The following is a 12,714-nucleotide window of genomic DNA, read 5'->3' as shown; positions in this document are numbered from 1 at the left end:
GAGATGATTAGACTGAGCTTATGTGTTTAACAAACAATATTGTAGGTTTAGCCCACAACCCCAAAGTCCTTACTAATCATATCTGTAAAGCTCCTTTTGCAGGTGAGGAAACATATTTACAGGCCACAGGGATTAGGATATGAACATCTCTGTGGGTTCATTATTCTGCCAGTTATTCATTATTCTTCAATATCTACTTCACTTGCTATTTTAGACGTTTTGTCAGGAAGCAGGATTCAGCTCCCCTACCCTGCAGGTACTCAGGTTCATCTTGCTCTCTGTTCATATCCACTCTATCATTGTGGTAGAAATAGAAAGACAGACTTTAATGGACAAAGTCGGGTAAAATGGAGATAAATCTCATTCTTGTCATCTAGTGGGCATCTCCTCAGCTGGGTCAGGTATTTGTGGTCACAGTATCTGGGAAAGAGGAAGACCCAGAGCACTGAGTGGGCTGACAGTGTCCTGTTTCCTCCCTTTCAATCTTAGAGTTCCTGGCCCTCAGGATGGTGAGCGAGGACCAGCAGTGTGCTGGGTGGCTGGAAGTTTTCTACAATGGGACCTGGGGCAGTGTCTGCCACAGCCCCATGGAAGACACCACCGTGTCCGTGATCTACAGTCAGCTTGGCTGTGGGAATAAGGGTACCCTCAACACTGTTGTTGATCTTAGGGAAGGTTCTAGATCCTGGTGTGTGGATGGAATCCAGTGTCAGAAAACTGACACATCTCCCTGGCAGTGTCCTTCTGACCCTTGGAACTACACCTCATGCTTTCCATATCAGGAAGCATATATCTCATATGCAGGTGACTTACTGTCTGTTTCTATACCAACCCTGAAGGACATTGTTAGTGTGATTTTATATTCTCCCATCTAAGTGACAAGATTAGGTTGGGTCTACAAAGAGGTGTATGTGCCTGTGTTTCCAGTGTGTTTGTGTTTGTTGTGGAGACTGGTAAACAGTAAATGGACAAAGTGATTTCAGTTGGTGATCAGATGCAGTGAATGTCTCAGCCCAGTAGATAATGAGCCTGTGTTTACACCTGTCCTTAGCACTGAGCCAAGGACTTTAGATAGTTTTGTTTGGGGAAAAGACTGCCTCCAGCTGTTCCTGATCCAGCACATCCTTACTTATGCAGGAGGGAGACACCAGAGCTGTCCAACTGCTGCCCCCTGCACAGGTATGTCAGCCCTGCCCTCTTCCCTGAAGCTCACAGGGGCTCCTTCCTCCCACCAGGGCAGTCACAGGAGGGGCTGCTGCCTTTTCAGATAGAGAGAAGCTCCGGCTCAGGGGAGGAGACAGCGAGTGCTCAGGGCGGGTGGAGGTCTGGCACAGCAGCTCCTGGGGCACCGTGTGCGATGACTCCTGGAGCCTGGCAGAGGCTGCGGTGGTGTGTCAGCAGCTGGGCTGTGGCCGGCCCTGGAAGCCCTGTGGACCGCGGCGTTTGGCCCTGGAAGCAGGAGCATCTGGCTGGACAAGGCGCAGTGTGGGAGCTGGGAGTCCTCCCTGTGGAACTGTGCTGCAGAGCCCTCAGGGCAGAGTGACTGCAAGCATGAGAAGGATGCTGGTATGAGGTGTTCTGGTGAGTGAGAGACTCAGGATATACCCTGGTGAGTGGAGGACCAGGTTTGAGGCTGTGATGGAAGGAGGTGTGAGCTTGTACCGAGAAGCACTTCTTTGAATAGGCTGCTGCTTTGTACTCTGGCTCCATGAGAGGCAGTTGCTTGATCTCCTGGAATCTGGGAGATATCAGCCTGCCCATGATGACAAGCATGTGTGCTAAGTCTTTTAAGTCATATCTGACTCTTGCGAGCCCATAAACTGTAGCCCACCAGGCTCCTCTGTCCATGGAATTTTTTAGACAAGAATACTGGAGTGGGTTGCCATGCCCTCCTCAAGGGGATCATCCCAATCCAGGGATCGAACTGGCATCTCTTATGTCTCCTGCATTGACAGGCAAATTCTTTACCAGTAGTGCCACCTGGAGAGCCCGATGATAGACATATCTTATGGCTTTTTCAGGCAAACTTGGTACACTAATCCATTGTTGTTGTTGTTGTTTTCCTTTTTTCCTGGTGAGAGGTCAAGTTCCCCACACCCATGGAAGTAAGTGGTTCTGCTGGTCTGAGCTGTGTGATAGAGGAGACCCCCATATTTTCAGTGGCTCTAGTGGTAAAAAACTTACCTGTCAATGCAAGAGACATAAGAGATGTGGGTTCCATTCTTGGGTCGAGAAAATCCCGTGGAGAAGGAAATGGCAATCCACTCCAGTATTCTTGCCTGGAGAATCCCATGGACAGAGTATCCTGGTGGGGTACAGTTCACGGGGTCACAAAGAATGGAACATGACTGAAGTGACGTAGCATGCACTATGTATCTTTATATTTCTGACAAAATTACCCATTTCAGTACAGGAAAGCTTAATGATCTTGTGTTTACAATCCTGTTAAGCAGTGGCAGCTGGAGTCCTCCAGAGCTTTATCAACTGTCATCCTATAAAAATCCTCTAGAATCAGACTGAAAAGACACTTGACATAGCTTAGGAAAGCACTTGTGTCGATTACAACTTGGGGTTCAGGAAAACCCATTGTATCTGAATCATGACTTCATAGCCTTGAAGAGGTCCTCAGAAGAGGACCAGGATAAGGACAGAGGGGTTCTTCTGGACTTATGAACCTCATAAAACCCTATGGCCATCTTCTCTCCTCCAGTACCATTTTAGGTTCAGCTCCAAACCCTGGCATCTTCTCCCTTCCTATGATCCTCTTCATCATTCTGGGAGCCCTTCTGTTCATGATCCTCATCATCCTGGGGATTCAGCTACACAGATGGAGAGCAGAGCACCAAGGTGGGCCTTAGGGATGCTAAATGATCTGGAAAATGCTGGGAAAGGAATTGAATCTGTTGTGATATCAAGAAAGTGCACAAGTGTTGGTCTCTGTCCTCATTATCTGGCAGAATTCCACATTTTCTACAGTAAACATCAAGATTTGAAAGAGTTGAATCCTTGGTTCTGGTTTGAATGTAAAATTTCTTAAGAAGTATGACTTCCTGTGTGAACAGGGTCAGTGGAAATTGATTGTGGGATCAAGGTCAGGTTCAGGAAACCTACTTCTGTTCCATATAGCTAAGAAAGAAGCCTGAGCAGCTCAGAGGGGTTCCCCATGGGTTAATTTTGGAGAACACTAAAAGCTTTGCCTATTGGTAAACGGAATATCTCTAGGGTGAGTCTCTAACTCAAGCCACTTTCCCAGCCTTATCTGCTTTCAAAGATGTAGTTGGTGAAGGCTTGTACTAGGAGATTGATGATCTCATAAAACCAGGGAGGAAGGACCTGTTGGACAGCCAAGATAAGTCCCATGCCCTCCCCTCTCCTCATGAGCTGGTGTGTTGTTTTCAGCAAACAGAGACCCAACCTCACTAACCCACCTTCACATGGAGCTTCAAGCCTTCTGTCTACAAGTCTGAATTGTCAGTATTTCCTCTAAACTATGACAGCAGGCATCCTACCAGGGTAAAGGTTTCCATTTTTCTCTGATGATTTTCTCCCTACCAGGTAACCTGTCTGACGACTCAGCAACTAAGCTGCCGTATTACACAGGGGACAATGGAGAGGATGGAGACCCTGACTCTGCTCCAGGTAGCAGGTCTTCCCTTGGATGGTGGAGATGCAGAGGAGGAATCTTGTCTGAGGATCTCTTTCTGTGATTAAGATGGGAAGGATCTCTTTTCTCTAGTTCACAACAATGTTTTCCCTCTTTTGCCTGCTCTGTGACCTCAGAAATGGAAAGATCAGACCCAGTTCTCTGTATCCACAGTCACTTGTATCAGTTACAGACTGAGTATGCATCTAATCAGGCTTCCCAGGTGGTGTTAGTGGTAGAGAACCCACCTGCCAATGCAGGAGACTGAAGAGATGCTGGTTTGATCCCCGTTTCAAGAAGATCTCCTGGAGGAGGGCATGGCAACCAACTCCAGTAGTCTTGCCCAGAGAATCCACATGGACAGAGGAGCCTGGCAGGCTACAGTCCAAGGGATCACAAAGAGGCAGACAGGACTGAAGCAACTGAGGATGCATGTATCTAACTGAGCATGTATGTATTAAAGATTTTAAGACCATTTAAAAAAAAAAAAAGAACATCTGAAACTGATAAACTCAAAATTGTATGGCTAAAGAGAACACTGGAAACTATAATTGGATCCAGAGCCAGTCTGATATTTTAATCATTTCATGGCCTTTTTATGTATTGAGACAAAAATATTGCTATTGATAAGCTCTGGAATCTATGGAGAGATCAGTGCTAGTACTTATCAATTACCAGAAACTCTTAGTTACAAGGAATTGGAAAAAAAGAGAATGTCCTCTCTGGGTCTTCTCCAGATAGCAAAGATGGACAGTCTCTGGAGGTGAGATCCTAAGGTCAACTAAGGTCTAGAAGGGACTGAAGCATCCTGTGACTGGGATGGTGGGATATCCTGTCTCTGAGTAACAGATGTCCAGGATCCCTCTCCAGCCAGCTCTGGGTTTCCCAGAACTTCAGAGGTCACATGAATGCCTGGGTTCTCCTGGTTCAGATTCATCCTCCCCGGTCACTGATATGCGCATAGTATGTGTTACAACTCTGTACCATATGTTTGAAAATAGTACCTGAAACTTTTATAATAGCTTTTATAATAAACGTTTCATAATAGCTTTTGTTGACTCTTTATGATATGAGAGATAATGTTAGAAAAATGAGTGATCCTGATATATTGGAATAATTAGAAGATTTAAATGATTTATGAGCACATTAAGATCAAATACATGCCTTTGACACAGGCTTGGCATATAGAATCTATATTTATCAGTTATTTGAACCTCTGCACACACAGAGAGAAAGGAGAATGCCTTCCTGGGTCTTCTCCAGATAGTAAAGATGGACAACCCCTGGAGGTGAGATCCTAAGGTCTACCAAGGTCTAGAAGGGACTGAAACCCAGGTGTCCTGTGACTGGGATGGTGGGATATCCTGTCTCTGAGTAACAGATGTCCAGGCTCCCCCTCCCACCAACTCTGTGTCTCCCAGAGTTTCAGAGAGCACACAGACACCTGGGTTCTCTTGGTCCAGACTCATGCTCTGCAGTCACTGGTATGGTACAGTGCGTAGTATGTGTTACATATACTATGTACATATACATATATACTATGCATATATAGTGCATAGTATGTGTTAAAACTCTGTACCGTATGCTCAAAAATAGTATCTGAAACTCAGAGCATAATAGCTTTTCTTGATGCTTTATGATATGAGAGGCCATGTTAGAAAGATATGATTGACCCTGATATATTGGAATATTTAGAAGGTTTAAATGATTTCTGAGAACATTGAGATCAAACACATGCCTTTGACAGCCCTGGAATATGGGGTATATATGTATCACTTATTTGAATCTCTGCCTCAGAAGGGACTTAGGGCATCACTTAACCCAGCACATACTTTGTTATTCCACCTAAGTTCTTGTTTGTTTTCAGAACTTCTGGGACAGGACATCAACACCACAAGAAATGGATATGATGATGTTGATGAGTTACCTGATCCCATAAATCCTTTCTTCCCTGGGATAAATGAGAATAACTTTTCCCCAAAGGACAGAGGTAGTGCCAGGTATTCCCAGACAGGTGAGTTGACAGCTCAGTAGTCTGACTTCATCATGGTGGAGAAGATGAGTTTTGACCCACTTCAACAGTCAGTGTTTCTTACTATCAGAACTGGGGTAGCCTCGTATACCTAGATGGTGTTTCCAGGTGGCACAGTGAAAAAGACTCTGCCTGCCAATGCAGGAGACAAAAGAGACTTGGATTTGATCCCTGAGTCAGGAAGATTCCCTGGAGAAGGAAATGGCAACCCACCCCAGTAATTTTGCCAGGAAATAATGTGGAGAGTGGAGCCTGGCAGGCTACAGTGCATGGGGTTGCAGAGTCGAATACAAGTGAGCATGCATGCACCACATGTATCAGATATTGTCAACTCTTTCTTATCCCTGGGATATTGGAGCTACTTCATCTCTTCTGAGAGGATAACATACTGTGTTCTCTTGTCCATGTCCATCATCAATTGGTTATAGACACATCTGTACATGTAAGGTCGGACCCGGGGGGCCATGATGGGCCGCCCCTCCTCTCCCCCGCTGGCGGGGGAAGTCCCTAACGGAGGGAGCCTCCCAGATGCCAGGGACCAAGGACAGCACACTCCGCCAGCTAAAGCCGCCCCGCCCCCAGCTGCATGAACCGCGCCACCTCAGCTGCATAAGCCGCCCCGCCTCAGCTGCATAGAGAAACCTATCAGCTCGCAATGCCGCAAACCAGCAGCCTATCCAAACTCCCATCCACTAGCCCAGCCATCCCTTGCGACGTGCATATATAAACAAACTCCCAACGCAGTTCCGCGCGGATTCCCTAGACTTGCCCCGTTCGGTCCGGGAACCCTGCCCAGGAGCGCTTCACCATTAAAGCCCGTTAGACATTTTTTGGTGTACCTGGTCGTCTTTTACCTAACAGTACACATTGTTACAGGCTGTGTTCCTATTTTCATACCCCAAATTGAAATATATGTTCTGACAATAAATTTGGGGATTTTTCAAATAGTGAGAATTACTCTGAAATGGTTTTTAATGGAGGTGTAAATTAAATCTATGAGCTGTAAAGCTTGTTTTGAGAGATCTGTGTAACCAAATGTTTAAAGTTGATTGCTCACTATTAAAGCAGAATCTGAAATAGCCTTAACTAGAGAATCATAAAATCTCAGCACTAGATGGGAACCAAGAGAAAATTTTCTCTCACTGGTTCAACTGTCAGATGAAGACCCTCATTCCCAAGGACTAGGCTTTCTGCTTATATGTGGGGATGTGGTCCCTGGGGAGCAGGAGGTTGTGGGATTTGGTTGAGTTGTCCTCTTCTGGCATCTGACAGAGGACACAGAGTGTTCTCATGAAGCTTGTAGGTCAGGCTGGTTCTATTGTTGAGTTGCTGAGAAGATAGCATCTGAAACATTCTACAGAGGTCTTCTCCTGTCTCCACTCCCTGGGAAATCAGACCCACTGGGTGTGGAAAAGGCATGCACAACTATTTTTCATTCCTTACTACTATTGGTCCATCTTCTTTCCAATTGCCGAGGTCCAGACAAGACATTGCATGGAGTAGCTGAGTCAGTATGAAGTAGCTCCATCCTTTTAGACAATGCCGGGTGCTCCACCCCCACCTCAGTTATTTTGTGGCCCCTTTTACTATCCTTTCATTAGATGTTATGTCTTGTCACTTTGTCACCACTAAAACCAGATTCTCTTTACTGTTTCAGGCATCTCTCTGAAGTCTCTGAGAGAAACTGTCAACTCTGATGTGGAGGAGAAGGAATCCTCATTGATCTTGAGACTAGAATAGCCTGGATATGATGACGTTGAGCTTAGCACCTTGTAGTTCCATTTTTGAAGCAAGAAACTCTTGAAAGACATCCCTGTAATGTTGTTTTTCAAATAAATGAGAATCCTGTCTTCTTTATAACTGCATTTTTTTACACAGTATTATGGTTAAAGGAAATTATTCATAATTTTAAAAAGCTAGATATATTCACTACCAACCCTTAGAAAATTCAGTATTTAAATATGCCCCACTCCTCAATGAAATCTCAGCTGAAACTCAGAGTTATCACCTCCCCATAGACTACATGTTTCCATTCCTTTAGGTACTGAGAAAGCCACACTTAAATAGCATAAAAGTCTGAAATCTGGCCCTGAAAGTGTTTACTCTTAGAAAGGTAAACTCAGAAGCACATAACTGAATATTCCAAAATATTCTACATGCCGTCTACTAAAACTGAGAAGTGAGACTCACGGTGAATGGGTTGATCAGGTGGAAGGGGAATGGTTGTAACTCTTCTGATTTTGCTCAAATTTTTATGGAATATTAATCACAAAAATCTGTTACTAACAATATCTTTTACTCTAACTGCCTTCTCTTTTTTCTAGTTATTCCATAACATCCTTAATCTTCCCCTTCACCATCAAATTGCACATTCTAATTTTCATAAATCCTCTTGTTCTCCATCCTTTTCTATGAGTATCTGTTTTCTGTTCCACTCTCTGTCTGTTTTTATGGTGACACCCAGTGGCTCTAACCTTCCCATTTGTGAATTTTTTTAAGTGGCTGTATTAGCTTTAAGGATTTCTCAGGTGGTGGTAGTGGTAAAGAACCTCCCTGCCAATGCGACCCCTGGGTTAGGAAGATCCCACGGAGAAGGGGAACCCACTCCAGTATTCTTGCCTGGAAAATCCCTTGGACAGAGGAGCCTGGTGGGTTACAGTTCATGAGGTCACAGAGAGTTGGCACTCTCTGTCAACTGAGCAGCCACCTAGGATTAACTTTAAACTTGCCCATCCCAAACCATCCTCACATATTTTTTGGAGTTGTGTCAAAAGAGAGAGCTGGCTGACAAGACAAGACAGGCAAGCTAAACAATGCTCTTTTCATGCTTAAAAAACATTATGGTTCATAATTAGCTGTATAGAAAAGTTTCCAAATTTTGTCTTTTTTTTTTTTTTTTTTGCATTCCAGCAGAATGAATGTTCTCACACCTATATTCTAATGGTACAATTATTTAGCTAAGATTTTCTTTATGTTTACTATCTTTTTAAGTTAAGTATTTTCTTTAAAAATAGAACATGTATTACTGCTAAAAATATCCATGAAATAATGGAAAACTTTTTAAACTCCACAAACTATATGTACAGGTATTTTTGCAAAATCCCCGTGCAATAACTTAAGTCAAAATTTGGGAAGCAACAAACTACATTAGGAAGCTTAAAGACCTTAACTCAAGTCTCTGATGCTCTATGTTTGGAATTTTTCTTTCTATCCTCAGCCTCACTATACCCTTAGAATCATTTCAGGAACAAGCAATACTGACCTAAGCAGCATTCCCTAAACACATCAGATTCTTTTGCAACTTTGTGTCCTGCATGCGTTTCTTCTCTCTGTAATGGCATTCTTTACTCTCTGATCCTAACCCTTTTCTCTCATCTCTCCCAATTTTGAGCAAGTTGTTGGGTTTTTTTACTTACATCACTTATCAATACAATACATTAAACTGAGTTAGTATACTCATCAGATAACTAATGAAATAGAATCCTACTGGATAATAACTATAAATTATTTATTTTATACCTCTTAATTAACTAGCATTTTGGAAAATACCCTGATTCTGGGAAAGATTGAGGGCAAGAGGAGAAGAAGGTGACAGAGGATGAGTTGGTTGGTTGATATCACCGACTCAATGGACAAGAGTTTGAGCATACTCTGGGAGACGGTAAAGGACAGGAAAACCTGGCATGCTGCAGTCCATGGGGTTGCTAAGAGCTGGACATGACTACGTGACTGAACAACAACAATTAACTAGTTTTAAGAATGAATAAAATTCTCATTCCAATGAATATATCCCTTGGCTATTTCCACTTTAAAATGCATGTCTTGAATGAATACTATCTGATCCTGTTCTCATAAATCCTTTTGCAAGGAATAGTAAAACTGGAGGTGATTCTGTTCCAGTGTGCCTCAAATACAAGGGACAGACAGAAATGACATTCTCTCCAGCCATCCAACACAGAGCTTTTGGAATCTCTATTTTCATTCAACCATCAAAGGAGGATTAAGACAAATTCATTAACTGATGAGCCTGGTCTTTTTGCACATCAATCTTTACCTTTTTGTGTATCCTGCTAGAAAACATTGCCTGGATCTCTCCAAGTAGTAATTATTCTCTGGACCAAATCTGAGTTTTATTCCCTTGCCAATTATCCTAACCACATTATATAGAAAAGCTACCCAGGTTAGAGCAGATTCAGTTCCCATTGAGAGGCAATAAGATTGAAAGAGTAAGACCTATTTGCTAAATCAGGATCAGGCTCTCTGCAGCAAAATAGCAGCATAAAGCAAAGAGAAACCATTTAACTGTGATCCAGAAGATCCTCTTGCCCTAAAGAGAGTTTGAAAGAATGACTTTGTATCAGCTTCTGTGTGAGGACTCTATTCCTGTCACCATCTCCTAGGGATCCCCGTGACAGAGTCAGGTATCCATCTGGGATAATGGAAATCATATAGACAATTACATCTGTTTGCTCTATTTAGATATAAGTGCAGAAATACAATTTATAAATATAAAGCAATATTCAAATTAAAATAAAATGAAGAAGAGTTCTGTAGGATAAAATTCTTGTATCTCTATTCTCTGTCAATCAAGAAAACACACAACCATACAAGAATAAATGTCTATCAGCTTCCACAAGAGGCTATAAGAACTATGTGATAGGGTAAAAGAGCAGAGGGACTAAAAAGAACATAGCTTGAGTGTTAATTTGGATTTCTTATTGAGACGGTAAAGCGTCTGCCTGCAATGCGGGAGACCTGGGTTCGATCCCTGGGTTGGGAAGATCCCCTGGAGAAGGGAATGGCAACCCACTCCAGTATTCTTGCCTGGAGAATCCCATGGACGGAGGAGCCTCGTGGGCTACAGTCCACGGGGTCGCAAAGAGTCGGACACGACTGAGAGACTTCACTTTCACTTTCAAAAAGCTGAAGTGTAATGGTTCTGTGAAGACCTACAAGAACTTCCAGCACTAACATCCAACTAAGATGTCCTTTTCATCATAAGAGTTTAGGATGCAACAGTTGAGGGAGTTCACCAATACTAGGCTTGTTTACAAGACTGCTGAAAGAAGTTCTTCAAGCCAAATGAAGGATGCTAATTACTACATGAAAAAAGTGAAAATGTACAATAGATTAGTAAATGTAAGTAGTTAATCCAGTTCAGAATACTAACAGTAATATTGTAGTGTGTTAAGCAGTTAACTCTAGTCTAAAGGAAGTATTGAAAATAACTATAGAGAAAAATATTTTGTTAGTGGATACACAGTATAAAAAGAGGTAAATTCTGACAACAAGAACATAAAGTGGAGGAGGTTGCTGAAAAGGTAGAGCTTTTGTATGTGATTGAGATTAATTTGTTATCAGTTTAATATAGACTATTTTGTGTATAAGATGTTTTAGGTGAGCCTTGTGGCCAAAAAAAAATATAAAAACCTATAATAGGTTCACAAAAGATAAGAGAGGGAATAAAAGCATAGCATTATTCAAAACTATCAGTTCACAGTTCTAAGGGTTGTGCAAAACTGTTGAGTTATTCTGCTCTCTAGAGCATCCTTCAAGATTAGCCCAAGAGGACTCTCCTTTCTTGAAGTGAAAGACTAATTAAGCTGTTTGTTATTTTAAGCCAAAGAACTCTTTCTTCACCTCATCTCCTTCCTTATGTCATACAGAGAGTGCAGCTGTATTTTTTAGTTGAAAATTTCCTTCCTGTTATATGCCTGTGTGGTTTTAATTGAAAAACTGCCAAATGAGAAATCATATGAATACCCTATCTCCTCTCTTGTGTCTGATTAAGACTTACTAAGAGATCACATGTTACTATGTTGTGGTTTGTCTTGTGTATCCTTAGAGACAGAGATTTGCAGCATTTGTTGTGACATATTTGTTGGTGATAAGCTCCTTCTTTTTGAAAATCAAATTTTGCCCTGCTAATTGCTGAAAACATTTGCCTTTAAAGCAAAAAGATCAATTAGCTAAATGATGGCCTCAACAATAGTTCTTTTTACTTAAGATATTTTCTCTTAAATGTTTGCTGCTGCTGCTACTGCTGCTGCTGCTGCTGCTGCTGCTAAGTTGCTTCAGTCATGTCTGACTCTGTGCAACCCCATAGATGGCAGCCCACCAGGCTCTGCCATTCCTGGGATTATCCAGGCAAGAACACTGGAGTGGGTTGTCATTTCCTTCTCCAATGCATGAAAGTGAAAAGTGAAAGTGAAGTCACTCAGTCGTATCTGACTCTTAGTGACCCCATGGACTGCAGCCTACCAGGCACCTCCGTCCATGGGATTTTCCAGGCAAGAGTACTAGCACAGTGCTATTCAGTCATTTAATAAACAGTAGCTGAACAACTATTATCTTACAGACAGTGGAAATACAGAGCTTATACTCAGATATAGGCCTCACTCCAATCCTGGGCCCTGGCAGGGCCTCAGGAGATTCCTGCAGCCTGTAGGAGCCTTGGGTAGCATGCCCAGATGGGGAAGGATTTGATCATAATGTAAAGAGAATCTGTTACAGACTTTTTGATGTTAAAGGAGGAACATATTTTGCTGCATTTCCAGTGTTGTTAGGTTGGTGTGCTTGGTGGCTCAGAGGGTAGAGCATCTGCCTGCAATGCGGGAAACCTGGGTTCCACCCCTGGGTCAGGAAGAGCCCTTGGAGAAGGCAATGACAACCCACTCCAGTACTCTTGCCTGGAAAATCCCATGGACGGAGAAGCCTGGTAGGCTTCATAGGGTCACAAAGAGTCAGACACGACTGAGCAACTTCACTTTCACCTTAGGCTGATGTGCATGCTGGACTCAGCTGCACCAAAGCTCCTTGTGCAAGAGAGCATCAGTTCAATAAAGTTCAAGTTTGAGCAACCACGCAAGCTTTGAACTCTGTGCCACTCCAGTGACAGTAACCTTGGGTTTAAGTGGTTTAAGAGTCACCACCCACAAGATCTCAATCACTTTGGAGTTGGTAATTACATCAACTCTGAGTAGAGGTAGATTAATCATGAACTAATGAAGCTTGATCTTCACGGCCTCTCCTTGCACCA

General features: G+C 42.8%; 1 protein-coding gene across 1 annotated transcript in view; it reads left to right on the top strand.

Annotated features, from left to right (window-relative positions):
- Positions 1 to 7,415, top strand: part of LOC120857968 (deleted in malignant brain tumors 1 protein-like) — a 239,264-nt gene extending 231,849 nt beyond the window's left edge. The window contains 9 exon segments of the mRNA XM_040233889.1: positions 490 to 804; positions 1,138 to 1,179; positions 1,268 to 1,408; positions 1,411 to 1,575; positions 2,722 to 2,847; positions 3,254 to 3,347; positions 3,554 to 3,639; positions 5,511 to 5,657; positions 7,333 to 7,415. Of these exon segments, the coding sequence (XP_040089823.1) occupies positions 490 to 804; positions 1,138 to 1,179; positions 1,268 to 1,408; positions 1,411 to 1,575; positions 2,722 to 2,847; positions 3,254 to 3,347; positions 3,554 to 3,639; positions 5,511 to 5,657; positions 7,333 to 7,415 (1,199 nt within the window).
- Positions 7,416 to 12,714: the final 5,299 nt, after the last annotated feature.

The sequence above is a fragment of the Oryx dammah genome, unplaced genomic scaffold (assembly GCF_014754425.2).
Source record: "Oryx dammah isolate SB20612 unplaced genomic scaffold, SCBI_Odam_1.1 HiC_scaffold_29, whole genome shotgun sequence".
Lineage (NCBI taxonomy): Eukaryota > Metazoa > Chordata > Mammalia > Artiodactyla > Bovidae > Oryx > Oryx dammah.
The sequence above is the reverse complement of the archived record's forward strand: the minus strand, read 5'-3'. Positions and strand labels throughout refer to the sequence as shown.